The 14,313-nt window shown below is 42.5% G+C and overlaps 1 protein-coding gene across 2 annotated transcripts in view; it reads left to right on the plus strand.

Annotated features, from left to right (window-relative positions):
- CDC14A (cell division cycle 14A) overlaps positions 1-14,313 on the plus strand; it is a 142,163-nt gene that overhangs the window by 120,002 nt on the left and 7,848 nt on the right. Inside the window, exons 12-15 of one of the 2 annotated variants that reach the window (XM_019531021.1) lie at positions 459-574; positions 1,956-2,003; positions 7,190-7,318; positions 7,890-8,217. In XM_019531021.1, the coding sequence (XP_019386566.1) occupies positions 459-574; positions 1,956-2,003; positions 7,190-7,318; positions 7,890-8,217 (621 nt within the window). The remainder of the gene's footprint in view (positions 1-458; positions 575-1,955; positions 2,004-7,189; positions 7,319-7,889; positions 8,218-14,313) is intronic. The other variant, XM_019531022.1, reaches the window with a different exon arrangement.

Genomic DNA, 14,313 nt, shown 5'->3' on the forward strand with positions numbered 1-14,313 from the left:
TTCTAATATTGATAAGCATTTGAATACATTCCTTAAATTTAAAATATTATTCTTTGATATTTTCTGCCCTGTTATTCTTAAGAACTCTTAATTTTAAAAGTTTCTGTTCACTTCTCCCACACATTACACAAGAGGAGTTAATATTCTTTTGTTTCCTAATGTAGGATACAATAATTTACCAGCAAACTTGCCCTTTTCTTTTATGTGATTTTTATCTAAAGGCTCTACTGCCTGATTTTAAGCAGAAATGTATAGTAATGAGAATTTTATTATCTTAGTAGAAGCCTGAATAAAGGTCTGTGAGGTCCATAGCAATTAAAAAGGTTATTACAGAAATAACTTTGTCAGACCCTTATGTTGTGGTTAGTTTGTATAACAGTATCTTGTCCCTGATGCCCTGAACCAAGTTTATTGTTTTAAGGATTTTGTAAGACTGCATCTTTCCTCATGTTTCCTAGAATGAATTTGAAGACAAAGCAGATTTGGAGTCCAAGAATGGTATGACACAGGGAGACAAACTCCGTGCCTTAAAAAGTCGGAGACAGCCACGTTCTGCCACAACTGGGGCTCTTAGGTAATGTGTAAATCTAAATTCCATCTCTACAAATAACCCCTACTTGATCTGTGAATAATTAATGGAATGAAAGTCCTAAAGGCTATGAGGGACACACAACTGGGGAAGCTCTAGAGAGGGCAGGTAGTGTTATTAAATAAGAATAATTAAAAGTTGCTTTGTAAATTAATCACTCTTTCTGCAGTTGCAGCATTAAAAAGGTTTTTTCTACACCTGGGCTATTGTTAGTTGTGCTAACACAGAAGGAATATAGCTGTCCACATTATATGCAGCTGGCTTTTTTATGGCTTTTTTTTTCCTAGTTGTCACAAAAATAATCCTGTGACACCAGGGACTAAAGGGGAATTTGAATAATGGATCTCATACGTAAAAGTTTAGCTTTTTATTTAAAAAATATATTTATTCAGCTTTTAAAAAGTCATATTTCAACAAAATATGTATTTGATTCCCATTTGAAATTCTTTATCAGTTTCCCATAATAAGCTTCATCTGTCATGAAAGTAAAAATAAGTGATATCTTTCAAGGAAAATGGCTCAAGAAAATGGAAGTTGAAATGTAACATTTGTATTAAAAAGCAATTCAACACTGCATGATTTATATTGTGTGCTAACTTCACGTAACTAGAATGTTTGCTTCATGTTCAGGTCTCTGTCCAGACTTTGCATTTCTCTTGGAGTACAAAAGATACAAAGAATACAAAATAAGTTAATATTGCTAGATAACCATAAATACCTTCCAAAGCAAAATCTTGTGAGGTATAACTCATATAACTATGATATATAGTTCCAGTTAAAATGCTATTGACAAACTGAAAACATGAAACTTACAGCACTCAGAGGGCGCGTCTACACATCATGGTACAGTGACATTGCTACAGCTCTTTGCTTTAGTACTTCCTTTTGGAAGTACTAAAGCATGGTGTAGTTTGGGCAGTTACTGCGCCATGCGCACAGGACACAGGTAGATTTCACTGCTACATGGCCGTAGCAGCTCAATATACCAGGGGAGCACAGTGCTATAGTGACACAGCTGGTGATCATGTGTAGACCTGTGCGAAGACCCATGCGAGCACTACATCGCTGTAGTGTACTCTATAGTGACATAGCATGTTGCTACATTGCCATAGGGTGACATGTATATGTGTACAGAATCAAACATAATACTCATATTTAACTTATCTTCTCCCCAGTTAATTTTCCACAGAAAAGAACCCCCCAACACTTACATGCTAACTTTCAAGCTCCCTGTACTGGTGGAGATGTATATGGCTCTTGCATAGTAACACTGTGTCGCTGTAATTTGTTTAAATAGTTATACGAAAAATGCAGTCATCTTCTCATGATTTGATTTCTGTGTGAACAACTGTTTTGATTTCTCTAGGTTGGAAGATATGAAGTTACACACCAGATCAATATCACAGCCTTTCAGGTATTTAGTTAGTTAAACTTGTGTTTTTATTAGATTTTTAAAATGTCTGCTATTCTAGTCTTGTAGTGGTTTGTTTTTACTCATTGTATCAAACATTGTCATAACATTTTGTCAGACTTTGAGCTAATAACTAGGGGGGAGCCTGTTTTCAACAGCCACTCAAGAAAGATACATATAGAATTGGTTGATTACAGCTGTATTTTGGAGACTCCTAAGTCATGATTATAAGTTAGTGTGATTCTTTTTTTTTCCAGTTATATTTTCTAATTATAACAGTGCTGTTATGTAGTTAATTAATTTATAACTATTGTTTGCCTTTTGTAGAAACAGAAAAAAATTACATCAGTTGTGTGACACTTGGTTTTATTGAACCTTGTAAACTTTTTTCTGTATATACCAACTATTATGAAGAATAATGTAGGTATGCATTAGGGCTATGTGAAATTTCGCCAGCCATTTCATTTTGGAGGTGTTTTGGCCTGTTTTGGCACCCAAAACACTGAATCTGAAATGAAGCTGAAGGCTCCAAAACATCTCTGAAACTAAACGAAACCATCTGAAACGTTTTGGAATGGCTTCAGATGTTTTGGAGGCGGGCTTGTGGGGAAACAGAAACTAAGAAGACGGAGGGGGAAAAGGACTGCTCTGATATTGTCATCTGTAGCTGGCCAATGTCTGTAATCTGTCCCTGAGGTCCCTTCCAATCCCAATGCTCTGGGGGAGGGATGGCAGCCTGCTGTCATCCTGTGCGCAAATCTGGGGGCCCGCATCCCCCAAGAAGAGTCCAGCACAGCTCTGCAGCCCTCCTTTTAAAGTGCTGGGAGGCTGGGGCCGGGCAGGGGATGGGGATGGGCAGGGCAGCCATGGGAGTCTCTCCTGTGGCTCCCCCCAACCAGGGCAGGGGCAGGCACACCTGGAGGAACCCCGGGAGAACCTGCAGCTACCCAGCTGTGCCTGCCTCTCCCTGGCTGATCTAAATCTCCGAAACAGTGTTGAAACTCTGAAACAGATTTGTCCGAATCAAAATGGAACAGTGATCTGAAGCAGTGAAAGGAATCACTGTCCTCTGAAATGGCCAAAACTGAAACGAAACATAGCCATTTCGCACAGTCCTAGTATGCATGTGGTACACTTTCCAACAGTTGTGCCAGTGAATTTCTGTTCCCTTTTGCAGTCTGCTTGGGAGTCTTTCTCAAAAACGGCCATTTACAGATGTTCATTTCTTCCAGTAAGAAGTTCTTAGCAGTAAAAAATAGCCTGGGAGCTGGAACATACATAGGTGGGCTCTCTAGCCGGGGTGCAAGAGAGCTGCACCCTAGGTCACTTCTGCCCTTTAGGGGAGCCCATTAATTAACAGACTGTCAGGTGGTGCTGCAAAGATCAGCTGCCACAGACAGCCTTGAGAGAGTTTCAGCCCTGAGAGAATGTCCCCCCACCCAATTTCTGCCAATCAGCTAATTGGCAGGATTCATAGATTCATAGACATTAGGGCTGGAAGGGACCTTGGAAGATCATCGAATCCAGCCCCCTGCCCTAGGGGCAGGAAGTCAGCAGGGATCATAGGATTCCAGCAAGATAAATATCCAGATGTCTCTTGAAGGTGTTCAGAGTAGGTGTTTGAACCATTTCCAGCAGCAGTCTATTCTAAACCTTGGGGGCTCGGACAGTAAAGAAGTCCTTATGTCCAGCCTGAAACAGTCATGGAGGAGTGTGTGACCGTTTGACCTTGTTATCCTTTGGGGCGCTCTGGAGAACAGATGTTCCCCTAGATCCTGGTGAGCACCTCTGATAAACTTATAGGTGATCAGCAGATCATGCCTGAGCCTGCGCTTTTCCAGGCTGAAGAGTCCCATGGCTCTCAGCCTCTCATCATAAGGTCTGTTGTCCTGACCTCTGATCATGTGCGTTGCTTGCCTCTGCACCCTCTTAAGCTTCTCCACGCCCTTTTTGAATTGTGGAGTCCAAACCTGGATGCAGTACTCCAGCTCTGGCCTCACCAAGGTGGAGTATAACGGGAGGATGATGTCCTGGGATTTGCTTAAGAAGCATCTATGAATGCAAGCCAGCGTTTTGCTCACTTTACTAGCTGCAGAACTGGGGGAAGAGAAAGGAAGCTATTCTCCTGTGGTGGGAACCCTCTCAGTTTTCACTGCAAGAGAATAACCTCCACTCATTGCGCTGCTCCAGGTTGACCCAGAGGCATGTGGGGAGAGGGAGTAGCGCACCAACACCATGACAAGGCTCTACTGGGGCATGGCAGCCTGCCCTCCCCATACTGCTCTGAGCTAACCCTGGGAAGGTGGAGGCATTTTGCCATAGCAGCAAGGCAGCCTGCCTTGCCCTGCCCTGCTCCAGGCCAGCCCAGCCCAGAGTAGTGTGGAATAAGGTAGGGACATTCTGCCACAGCGGGAACCCAATCCAGGGCTGGAGAAGGGGAGACACCTGATCTGGGAGGGTTCCTCTGCAGGAGAGTTTCCCACCTCACCTGCCAGTCAGCTGATTGGTGTGTGTGAGGGGTACTTTTTCAGGGCAGGGTCCCCACAGGGCTCCCTGATGGCTAGCCTCTGGGCAGCTGAGTCAGTGCTCTTCCTCCCTCTCTCTTGGAGGGAAAGAAGGAGGGAACGCAGAGGACTGTGGAATATTGGGTGTCCTCCTCATCCAAGAGAAATGTTACAGGCATTTAATTTAAATTGAGAGGAGGAAAATCTTCCTCATAGATACCCAATCTAGCTTCTTGTGGAAGAGCAGCTTCTCTTCTACAAGACAGTTCTTGAATATCTGTACATCTCAGTTTGTGCCAGGAGAAAGGCTTTTCTCCTGGCACAAATAGAATGTCTCTGTACCTGGCCAAAGACTGCCAGTTGTGGTAAAAAGTATAGTAACTTTATGAAATTGATAAGGATTTGCTAAAGACTAGAAGAAAGCTATGAAATATATTTCAGATATGATTTGGACCATTTGTAAATCCTTTGTAGTATCCCTTCAAATAATACATTTAGCAAGGAAAATGGCATTTAATATGAAGACCACAACGGCAATAATACTACTTAAAAAAGATAAATTCTAATCATTATCTCCAGCCTGTAGTTATTTTCAGAGTGCCTATTCTAGATATTCTGGTGATATTAAGTACTTTTAATACTATCTAAGAAAACTGAAGTATTGTTTACAGTTATTGCATTTGTGATTTTGAGAGTCATAAGGAGAGGACTTACCTCTGGGATTTCCATTTCCTCTTTCTTTTATTTATTTCTCTTGGAGATCCCTTGGCCTGATTTTTAAAGCAGCTCCTAACCATCACCAAAACTGCCATGTTTTTAGGTGGAGATTTTTGAGAACAGAGACTACTTTAATTCCCCAAGACAGCTGGTGGTGTTAGCCCCACCTCCTGGGAGGTAGAAAGGGTGAAGGGTATTGTCGCAGAGCTCTCAGGTGCCCTGTGACTGAGAGCAGAAATGGCTTGGGAGAGACCCCTAGGGGCGGGAAGGGGGAAGCGCAGCTGCCAGTTACCAGGGCAGGTGCTGGTTGCCCTAGCAACCAGGGAAACCCAGAGACAGGAAGGGGCGGAGCTTAGCCCTTCTTAAGCCCAGGCAGAAGGCCAGGAGGGCATTCCCCCTCCTGCGGCCGAGGGAGGAGGAACTCAGCCAGAACAAAGGGGAGAACTCTGACGGTCGGAACATCCCCTGGTTCCTGCTGGGGGTTGATGCACGCTTTCTCTCTCTCTCTCTCTCTCTCTCTGGTAGGGAGAGATTCGTATTTTTGACCAGAACGGTCTAGCTTTTATGTTGTAGCCCGGGGCCTTTGTGTTTTGTGTTTACTGTTTCACCGGAGGACTGGGTGAGGCTATTAGGGGTTGGAGGATGCCTCATAGGGACTCCACAGTAGCATGGAGGTTCCTGGCACTGGAGAGGGCACAGCATTGTTTGGGGTGCATGGGCCCCAGCCCCAGAGTTGGGAGGCAGTGAGGAACCCCAGAGCAAAAGGGGGGGCAGTGAGGAGCCCCGGCCAAAGGAGGGGGAGCGAGAAGCCTCGACTGAAGGGAGCAGCGAGGAGCCCGGAGTTGGCACGGGCGAGAAGTCCCGAAATAGGCAGTGCAGGACAGGCTGGAGGGCGCCGGTAGGGGCGCGGGCTCTGAGACGAGCTAGAGGGCACCGGTGAGGGTGCAGGCTGAGGGATAAGCCAGAGAGTCCCCGTGGTGCAGAGAGTAGGACAGACCTGAACAACACCAGATACATTGGCGAGGCTTGGGCTGCGGTACAAGGGGAGGAAAGGAGCCCCAGATAGTGCCTAAGGCACCGAGATAGAAAATAGGCAGCCTCCCATTTGATTAAGAACTTTCAATCAAGCAAATAACAACAAGGCATGGCAGGCTTGGCAGGCGAGGAGGCGGGCGGTTGACCTTTGATCGGTGTTGTGGGACCACAAATAGATGGTCCTGGGGAAGCACAACTGTCACAGGTGTCCACCACGTGTATCACATCCAGCTGTGTTTTTGAGTGAAAATGCTATAAGTGCTGAACTGAAGGTGGTTAGTCAGTAGCAGGCATGTCCAGATCATGCCTTCTGATATCAGGTTCTTGACGGGGCTTAGGAATGGGGATATTTAATTTGTGAATCACAAAAACACTTAGCACAAGAGAAGGACATAAATGCTCAACTTGGACATAATGGTATCAGTAGCAGCGTAATGTACAGTAGCAGAACTCTAGGCATCATAGTGACTTATTAATGAATACATAGTTGTCTGGACTTTTATCTGCTTAAGCAGTTAAATGGAATTTTTGTGGAATGCTTTCTTGATATTAGGTGCTTACATTCTGCCTACAATCTTTTTTGGATGTGTCCCTAACGTTCCAGTCCTAGAAAAGACTATACCCCTGCTGTTATTACATTAATATCTTGTCATTCAGAGATGAGTACATGCAACAACAACTAGGATCTGTGTCCTGAATACATAGTAGAATTTGAGAACAAAAATGCTTGATCAGCTATAAGTGTTCAGTTCAAAATGGATGGGCTACTACCTTAAATCTGTATGTGTTTTTTTCCCCTTGGAAAGATGCCTGAATATTTAGCACCCAGTTCTGAAAGTTCTGGATCAGGTGTTTAAAACCAGCTTACTGTTTCTGAAGTTTACACATGGGTGCTATGTCCTTACTTTTCATTAAAACTTTTCACTTTTTTAGATTGAATACTTCAGGTGGTACAGAAGGATCCATGTCTCCTTTGAAGTCCTCCAGAGTGACGGTAACAATTTCACCCTCTGCAAAGAGAATAAATAGAAGCCCAACATCCTCATGTTCTAATTTAAAAAGGTAAGTTTCCTTGTCCTGATGTGACATTTAAGGGAGGACTGTTGCCTTCTGTAAAGTCACCTGATAAATTTTGAAACCTAATATGCATTTCAGTCAGCTCTCACTTATGTCTGAGCTTACATATACAATTGTAGGAACAGTCCCTATGCTTTCATATTTTATTAGGTTCTGTTCAGCTCAAAAAATGTTAAGTTGTAAACAGGATGCCCTTCTGACCCCTTGATTTGTTGCCATTAAGGGGAAATTTAGCTATTCCTAAACTTGGGATGATTTTGGATAAAATGAGACAAATTTTTATGTTAGTCAAAGTGCTCTAGAGTACTAAAGACACTATACTTTCTTACACAGGATATTTATTACACAACTTTTTTGGTAATATATCTTGTCTTTTTGGTGCATAGGATTGATTTATGTTGTTAGGGAGAGAAAATGAAGCAGTGTGCCATCATTGCTTACATACGTCATAACAGTCCTTTGTCATTTTCCCCTAATGTCTTTAAATGTCTTGTGTGTGAAATCTTCACATATATACATTCTGTGTATTTTCTTCCCACATGTGTTTTCCATTCAGCGTTTCCATAAACTCCAGACTAGCCAGTTCTCTAGGGAACCTGTGTGCTGCTTCAGATGATAAAGAGATCAAAATGACTTCATCATCATCTAGGACAGGTTTTCCTGTAAACCATATCTCCAATCATTTGACTGGCAGCTTGCAGCTGCCTGCCAGAAATTACTGTGAGCTGAACAACAACCTGTACAACAGAAGCAGCAATAGTGGCACCAACCTCAACAGCCATCCCACTTCTCCCAGCACCGTGACAGATGAGTACAACATCTACCAACCCTCCTTTATGGGGCTTACAACTTCTCCAGCACGATACCTGAGTCGTTCAATTCCTGTAAGTTCACAGTCAAGCCTGCCCTCTCAGCGACCTGACAGAAGCTTTTCTATCTTCCTTCTGCAATCAAAGCTATCACAGCAAAACTTTTAACAATCAGAGCAACTTTCTGATCTCTTCTTATCTTTGAATAGTTCTTCAAGCATATAGCACCTTTGTCTCTTTACTCCTTCCTTTTTAGTAAATATTGTTTCACCTGTTTATTTTCTGCCTCTTCAGAGAATTTGGCTTATAGAAAGGTCTCATGAAAGTAGATCATGTAGGGGAAAAAAACTTAATTTTAATACCTTTCATAACAGCTTTACAGACGGTTTTCCCTCTTCCAATTCAAATTACGAATCATATAATAAAACTTTTACAATTTGAATATTTTATGTAGTTTAGGGTTTTCTTGGATTATTAGTGCTAATAGGTGTCTGTATGCATTCTTTTTTAGAGAATCTTTGTGTGTCCACTAAGTTGAAATAACTATCATTCTTAATGAGCTAACACCATTTTTAAAGGAGCACCGATAATAGGAAATACGGTCATTTTCAGAAAAAGTTGTTAAGCAGAATTTGGACACTGTGCCTCAAAATCACTGTTTTAATTTCCGTGATTTTACAATTCTGGTTTTTCTGTATTTTTAAATCAGTTTTTATTTGCCGTACAGCAATGATTCTTAACCACGGTGATTCAACACCAAGCAGTGCCTTGCAATTATTTCAAGGGTGCCCAGGAATGCCACGTAATGTTAGCACTGTTAGGTGTACAAACATGAGTCACAAGATAAAACCTGGAGTTTTCAAATAGAAATTCATTGTGTTAAATATTGTGCTCTGTTTGGTCAGTTCTTTGCAACAGAAGAATCGCCCTTTTATTTTTCTGTAATCAAAAAAGAGTCAAAACTAAGAGTTGGCTTTTTCCAAGGCATGCATTGAGTCTAAAAAGGTTGAGATCCACTGGTGTAAAGGTACACTGACAAAATGATATAATAATGAAACTGGCTATACAGAAATTCTTGGTACAAGTACAAAGTAGAGAAACTGAAAATGGAGACTTTTTCTCATCTTTCAGTTATACTAAATGTTGTTTGCACCAAGAGGTAAAAATAAGTATGAAAATTTCCCAGAATCTTGCCAGTAGGTGATGTTCGAAATATAAAAAGCATGGTTTCAGTAATTTTCAATTATACATTAATCTCATGCTTAAGTGTCAACTTCTGTAGAAATGACTGCTTGTATCAAAGTTGCATCTCTTCATAACTTGTTAACATCTTTCTAAGTCAAAAATGTTTATTAGTTTTATTTAGTGATTCTGTAATCATTCTTGCTGCTTTTCAATTATCATGTGAGCTTCCTCAAAGAAGTAAGGCCTTAAGAAAAGTAATAGCAGTACATTTCAAATATATTTATTTTTTTAATATTTTCTAACATGACATTGGAAGATAAGAGAAGATAGGAGGGCAGGTTCAGAATCAGAGCTTGAAGGATAGAAAATTTCATTGACTCCATTCATTGTTTTATCAGAACAGTTAACAGTGACAGTTTCTGTCATTGGGCTGCCATGGATATTTGTTTTTTCTTTGCACTCTTTCAACCGCAGAAAACCTTGAGGCATAAATGCATCATTTATTTTAGATTAAAAGTGTGTGTTATGACCAAGAATTGTAGGTAGTTCTTTAGGAGCTCAAACCCATTTCCTGAAGGTTCATTTTTGTGCATTTCGGAAAACCCACCAGTGAAAGAACAGGCAGTTTGAGAAATTAAATTATCAGTGCTTTCTCATCAGAGAAAAGGGTGAAATTGTTTTCAAATTTTTCAAAGTGAAATCTTACCCTAACAAAAATATTTAGTTATTGCCCACTCTTACCCATTTGCCTTCCCAGAAAAACAAGTTTATATACAAATATTCTCTGTTTATTTCCTGCTTTTTTTCAAAGTGTTAATATTGAACTTCATAGCCTTATACAGCTTAGGTTCTAACCAGCATCTTTCTGTATACACAATTGTTGTTAAAGTCAGTGTCACAGGGTAACAGCACGGTATAGTCCCGAAGGGCAAAAGGGAAACCCTGGGACCTGAAACAAGGCCAGGGAGATGAGGGAGAAGAGAAAAAAACAACAATCTCCTTACCTGCAGCCAATGATGCGGAAGGACTGGAAGAGGCAGCGGGACCCATGCAGCTGCTTAGCTGCGTCTTTTTGAAATTGCAGCCAGCTGCGATCAATAATGATTGGAGCCGGCACGGGGGCATAAAGAGCTCCCTGAGAGAAGAGACGGGGGAAGGAGAGAGCTGGAGCGGAGCCACGAGTGGAGGCACTCTTGGGGCCCCACTCGGAGGTGAAGAAGGGGCCATTGGCCAGCCATGAGGCAGGAAGATATCCCTCAGCTGCAGGAAGGAGAATGCCCAGGGAGAGGTGGCAGATGCCCGGGCTCGCAACAGCGGAGCCAGATGTGAGGATCTGGGGACAGAGTCTGGCGATAGAAGCCACTCCAAAGAGAGGGGAATGGAAGAGGACCCGGCAATCTAGGCGGGATCGGCATGGGTTTGGGGAGAACCCCGGAGTCCATCCTGGCAGGGAGCCGAAAGTACAAGCAGCGAGAGGGGCTGCAGAGTACAGGATTCTGCCGGGCGGAACCACTTGGCGAGGGACCGGGTAGAGAAGGAACCAGAGTGGCTAGGAGCAGCCCGGGTGGCACTTAGAAAAATACAGCAACCAGCCAGAGGGCTGCTGTAGATAGGGTTAAGCAGGGAGGGATTTTCTCTGGGCCAGAGAGGCCAAAATTTAGTTTGTAGCCCGGGAGCCTTACGGGTAGTGTTTTCTTTCAAGTTCCGTGCTAAGTTTCCACTTTTGGAAGGGTAGGGAGGAAGCCTCAGAAGGATTCCTTAACCAGCTGGGTCTAGGGTCAGGGTAAGCCTACGAATCCGCAACAAAGTACCCCTTGGCATTGCGAGACGAGGGTCGGGCCTGGGAATCATCAGCAACTCGGCGTGGCTGGGTATTAGGGCGAGGTGTAGGGGAGGGCGGAGCCTCGCAGAAGACCATCACCCCAAGAGTCCTGGCTCCAAATAAGCTTCAGTAGTCGGCCCCTCCACTGAAATTTACGAGCAAAGTCGTGGCAGGTGAGATAGGGGCGGGGACTACTCCTAAGACCTATCTGGACTAGACAATTCCAGGGACGAGGCAACAGACAAGCCCACACACCAGAGGCCGAGCAGCACGAGACCGAATGTTTGAAGCCCGCTGGTTGCAGTCAGCTTTGGCATTCTCATCAACAGTTGTAAGATTTAGAAGTCTTACAGCTGGAGTGCTGGTGTGTTCAATGGAGAACCCACAACACTTTTTTTTGTTTTCATGTTGACTTCTAAGAGCTTAAGGTAAAATGTAAAGTACTGCTACCCAGACACTTGCCTGAAGTACTTGTGAATTTTTTTTAACAGCTTAACTGTGGGCTGCAGTCCATTAAGTTTTGTCCATTCTTAACTTTTAAGTAAATTCTACAAGCAAATATAATGAATACCTGTTCCTGTTTGGGGGGGAAAAAATGAAAGTAGAGATTACTGTTAGTTTTCACTCGCTTCTTTGGAGAATTACTTAACATTCCCAAGGGTCTTCCACATATTCTCATTGTATCAAAGATGCAAGATCACTGTTTAAAATTCAACACAGATAAGACTGAATTATTGCAGGTAGAATGGGAAAATATTAGAAGGGTTTTGTTTATTTTAGTGATAACCTGGTCAATTTACAAAGCATGCTGTTAGGCAGGTTGATCTGATTAGCAAATTTGGTGTCATTTTTGGGGGGTTTGAATATGGAAAGTTAGTTTTTACTAATGGTCTACGTTTCTTTTTTAATTTTGCTCTTTTTTTAATTACCAAACCATTTTGCAATTGCAGCCGTTCTTTTGCACACAGTGCACTGCAGCGGTCCATGTCTTTGAAACTTCTAAGCTATGCTAGCTAGTAAAATGCACTTAGTTTGGGGTCAACTGTGCACAGATTGGATTTCCACAGAGTATGACTACACTGACCATTCCAGGAACTTTGATTGTAAAAGATGATGGTTCTTAGTTCTGTAACAAACATATTCACCAGTTAATAAATGTACTGGTGTTTAAATCTCAAATATGGGTCCATCCAAAAGACAGCCTGTGGTTGGGGTTGGAGTGGCTGACTATCCCACAATGTAGTCCTGAAGAGAAACATTATAAAGGCCTTTTCTATTATAGGTATGCTGCTCTGAGCTATTCTTTCCTGGGTGTTATCCAGAGTAGTCTTCTGTTGTTTCTTCTTCAGTGAAGCTTAGTGTTGTTTCCTTTCCACTTGTGTTTGATAAGAAGGTAACAGTGATTTTGTATACAAGGTGGGTTATTGAGCTTATTATTTGGCTACATTTACTGTATTTTTTCTTTATAATATTTACTTTGGGCATATGTATACACATAGACATGCACACAGAGTCCCGTGGATGTTAGGTTTTATAAAACTCCAAAATTCATGATTCAGTGGCTTTTTTGTTACTTCATTTTCAATTCTGAAATTCTCTTGTGAGGATGTTCACAATACAATGAGTAAAACTTCAAGAACTGTAAAGCCAAATACAGCCAAATAAACTACTAGAAAAACAATGAATCTGTTGAAAGGAACTCCCACCAGGAATCCTCAAAAGATCTATATCTTAAAAATATAGTAAAAATGTGACATATATAAAAGCTACAATTAACAATTCCTTTAGAAAGGTACAACTCCTCTGTAGCATTACACAATGTAGCATTACGTAGCAACTCTTCCACAAACACAATTGGAAGGCTGGTTGGTTTGCTCCATCAATAAATACCTTAATACATACATCATTTATTAAATATAGGATTTTATCATAGGTTAAAGACAGATATGCAATGTCCTAAATACTATTACCCTGAAATCCTGTTTACCACCTGGAAACACCGTACGGGAGTGTCAGCCATCATTCAATTTCTTGGCTTGCTCTGATTAATCATAGTACTGTTGTTAGTGCAAGTTTAGAAGTGTTCCTGCCAAAGAATGGGTTTAACAGGAGGAAATGATTCCCCCAGAAGGAAAACACAGATACAGATCAGCTGTAAAGCTGGGATAGGAGAAGTGTTTAGAGGGTTTAGGCATGCTAGGGGTGGGATTAACCAATCAGTCAGCATTGGTTGTGAGAGAGAAGGGTGTATGCTAAGGACCTGTCAAGTCCTCTTTTACATCTATTGCTGGGCTTGGGTGCATATGGAGGTGGAGAAAGGCTTGTTTTTTATTAGTAGTCTTAGGCTCAGCCGAAAGGTAGGAAAGACGTGGCCTTAGTTTTCCAATCTTTAAACACCACTTAAATCTGTTTTCTTTTCTTTTTTTTGCATCAGAAATCTTAAGTCAAAGCTGGCCATTTTCTGTGTGCTTGTCTCTCAGTCTGCACCAGCAAGGTCTGCCCACCATGGGGGCTGCACCAGTGGAGGCCACAGCCTCCCAAGGAGCATGCCATGTCTGCTGGTGGCTCCTCTCCCCTCTCTCCTCCCCCTCAGCTGCACTGTGCTTGCATGCAGATGGGCAGGCACCGTTCCCAGAGCACCAAACATTGGCAGCCACCCTGGTTCCCCTGGTGCACTGTACTGAATGGGCACTCCAGGATAACCAGTTCCCCTAGTGCTGCAAGCTGCGCCACCCTGCCCTGCCCCTGGATCAGGGGAATGCATTGGAAGCCATAGGAGGTAGGAGAGCTCCAAGTTGCTGCTGCAGCCAAAGTGATGGGGGTGGGGGTAGGGAATGGAGGCTTGACTGGAGCTTGGCTGCCATATGTTAACCCCAAGAGCTGCCAGTTGAATAGCTCTGACTGAAATTACTGCATAGTTTCCTTGCATCTACAATGGTGTATTCTTCCTGTAATTCATTTTCTGGATCTCATGCACTGGTTAGGAACAAAAGCTGTAAACAACCAAATATGGTGTGTGCTTGATCTTCCACGTAAGGTTTAGGTACTTAGGATATGAAAAACTCTACTTGCAAATTGGGAAGCAATTAAGGGAAGCAAATTAGGAAGACTCGTATGGCTTTTGGATTTTAACAAAACATCAATAGCTATGAATTTTAAACCTG

This window comes from Crocodylus porosus, unplaced genomic scaffold, assembly GCF_001723895.1.
Source record: "Crocodylus porosus isolate Cpor-Errol unplaced genomic scaffold, CroPor_comp1, whole genome shotgun sequence".
In the NCBI taxonomy this organism is placed as follows: domain Eukaryota; kingdom Metazoa; phylum Chordata; order Crocodylia; family Crocodylidae; genus Crocodylus; species Crocodylus porosus.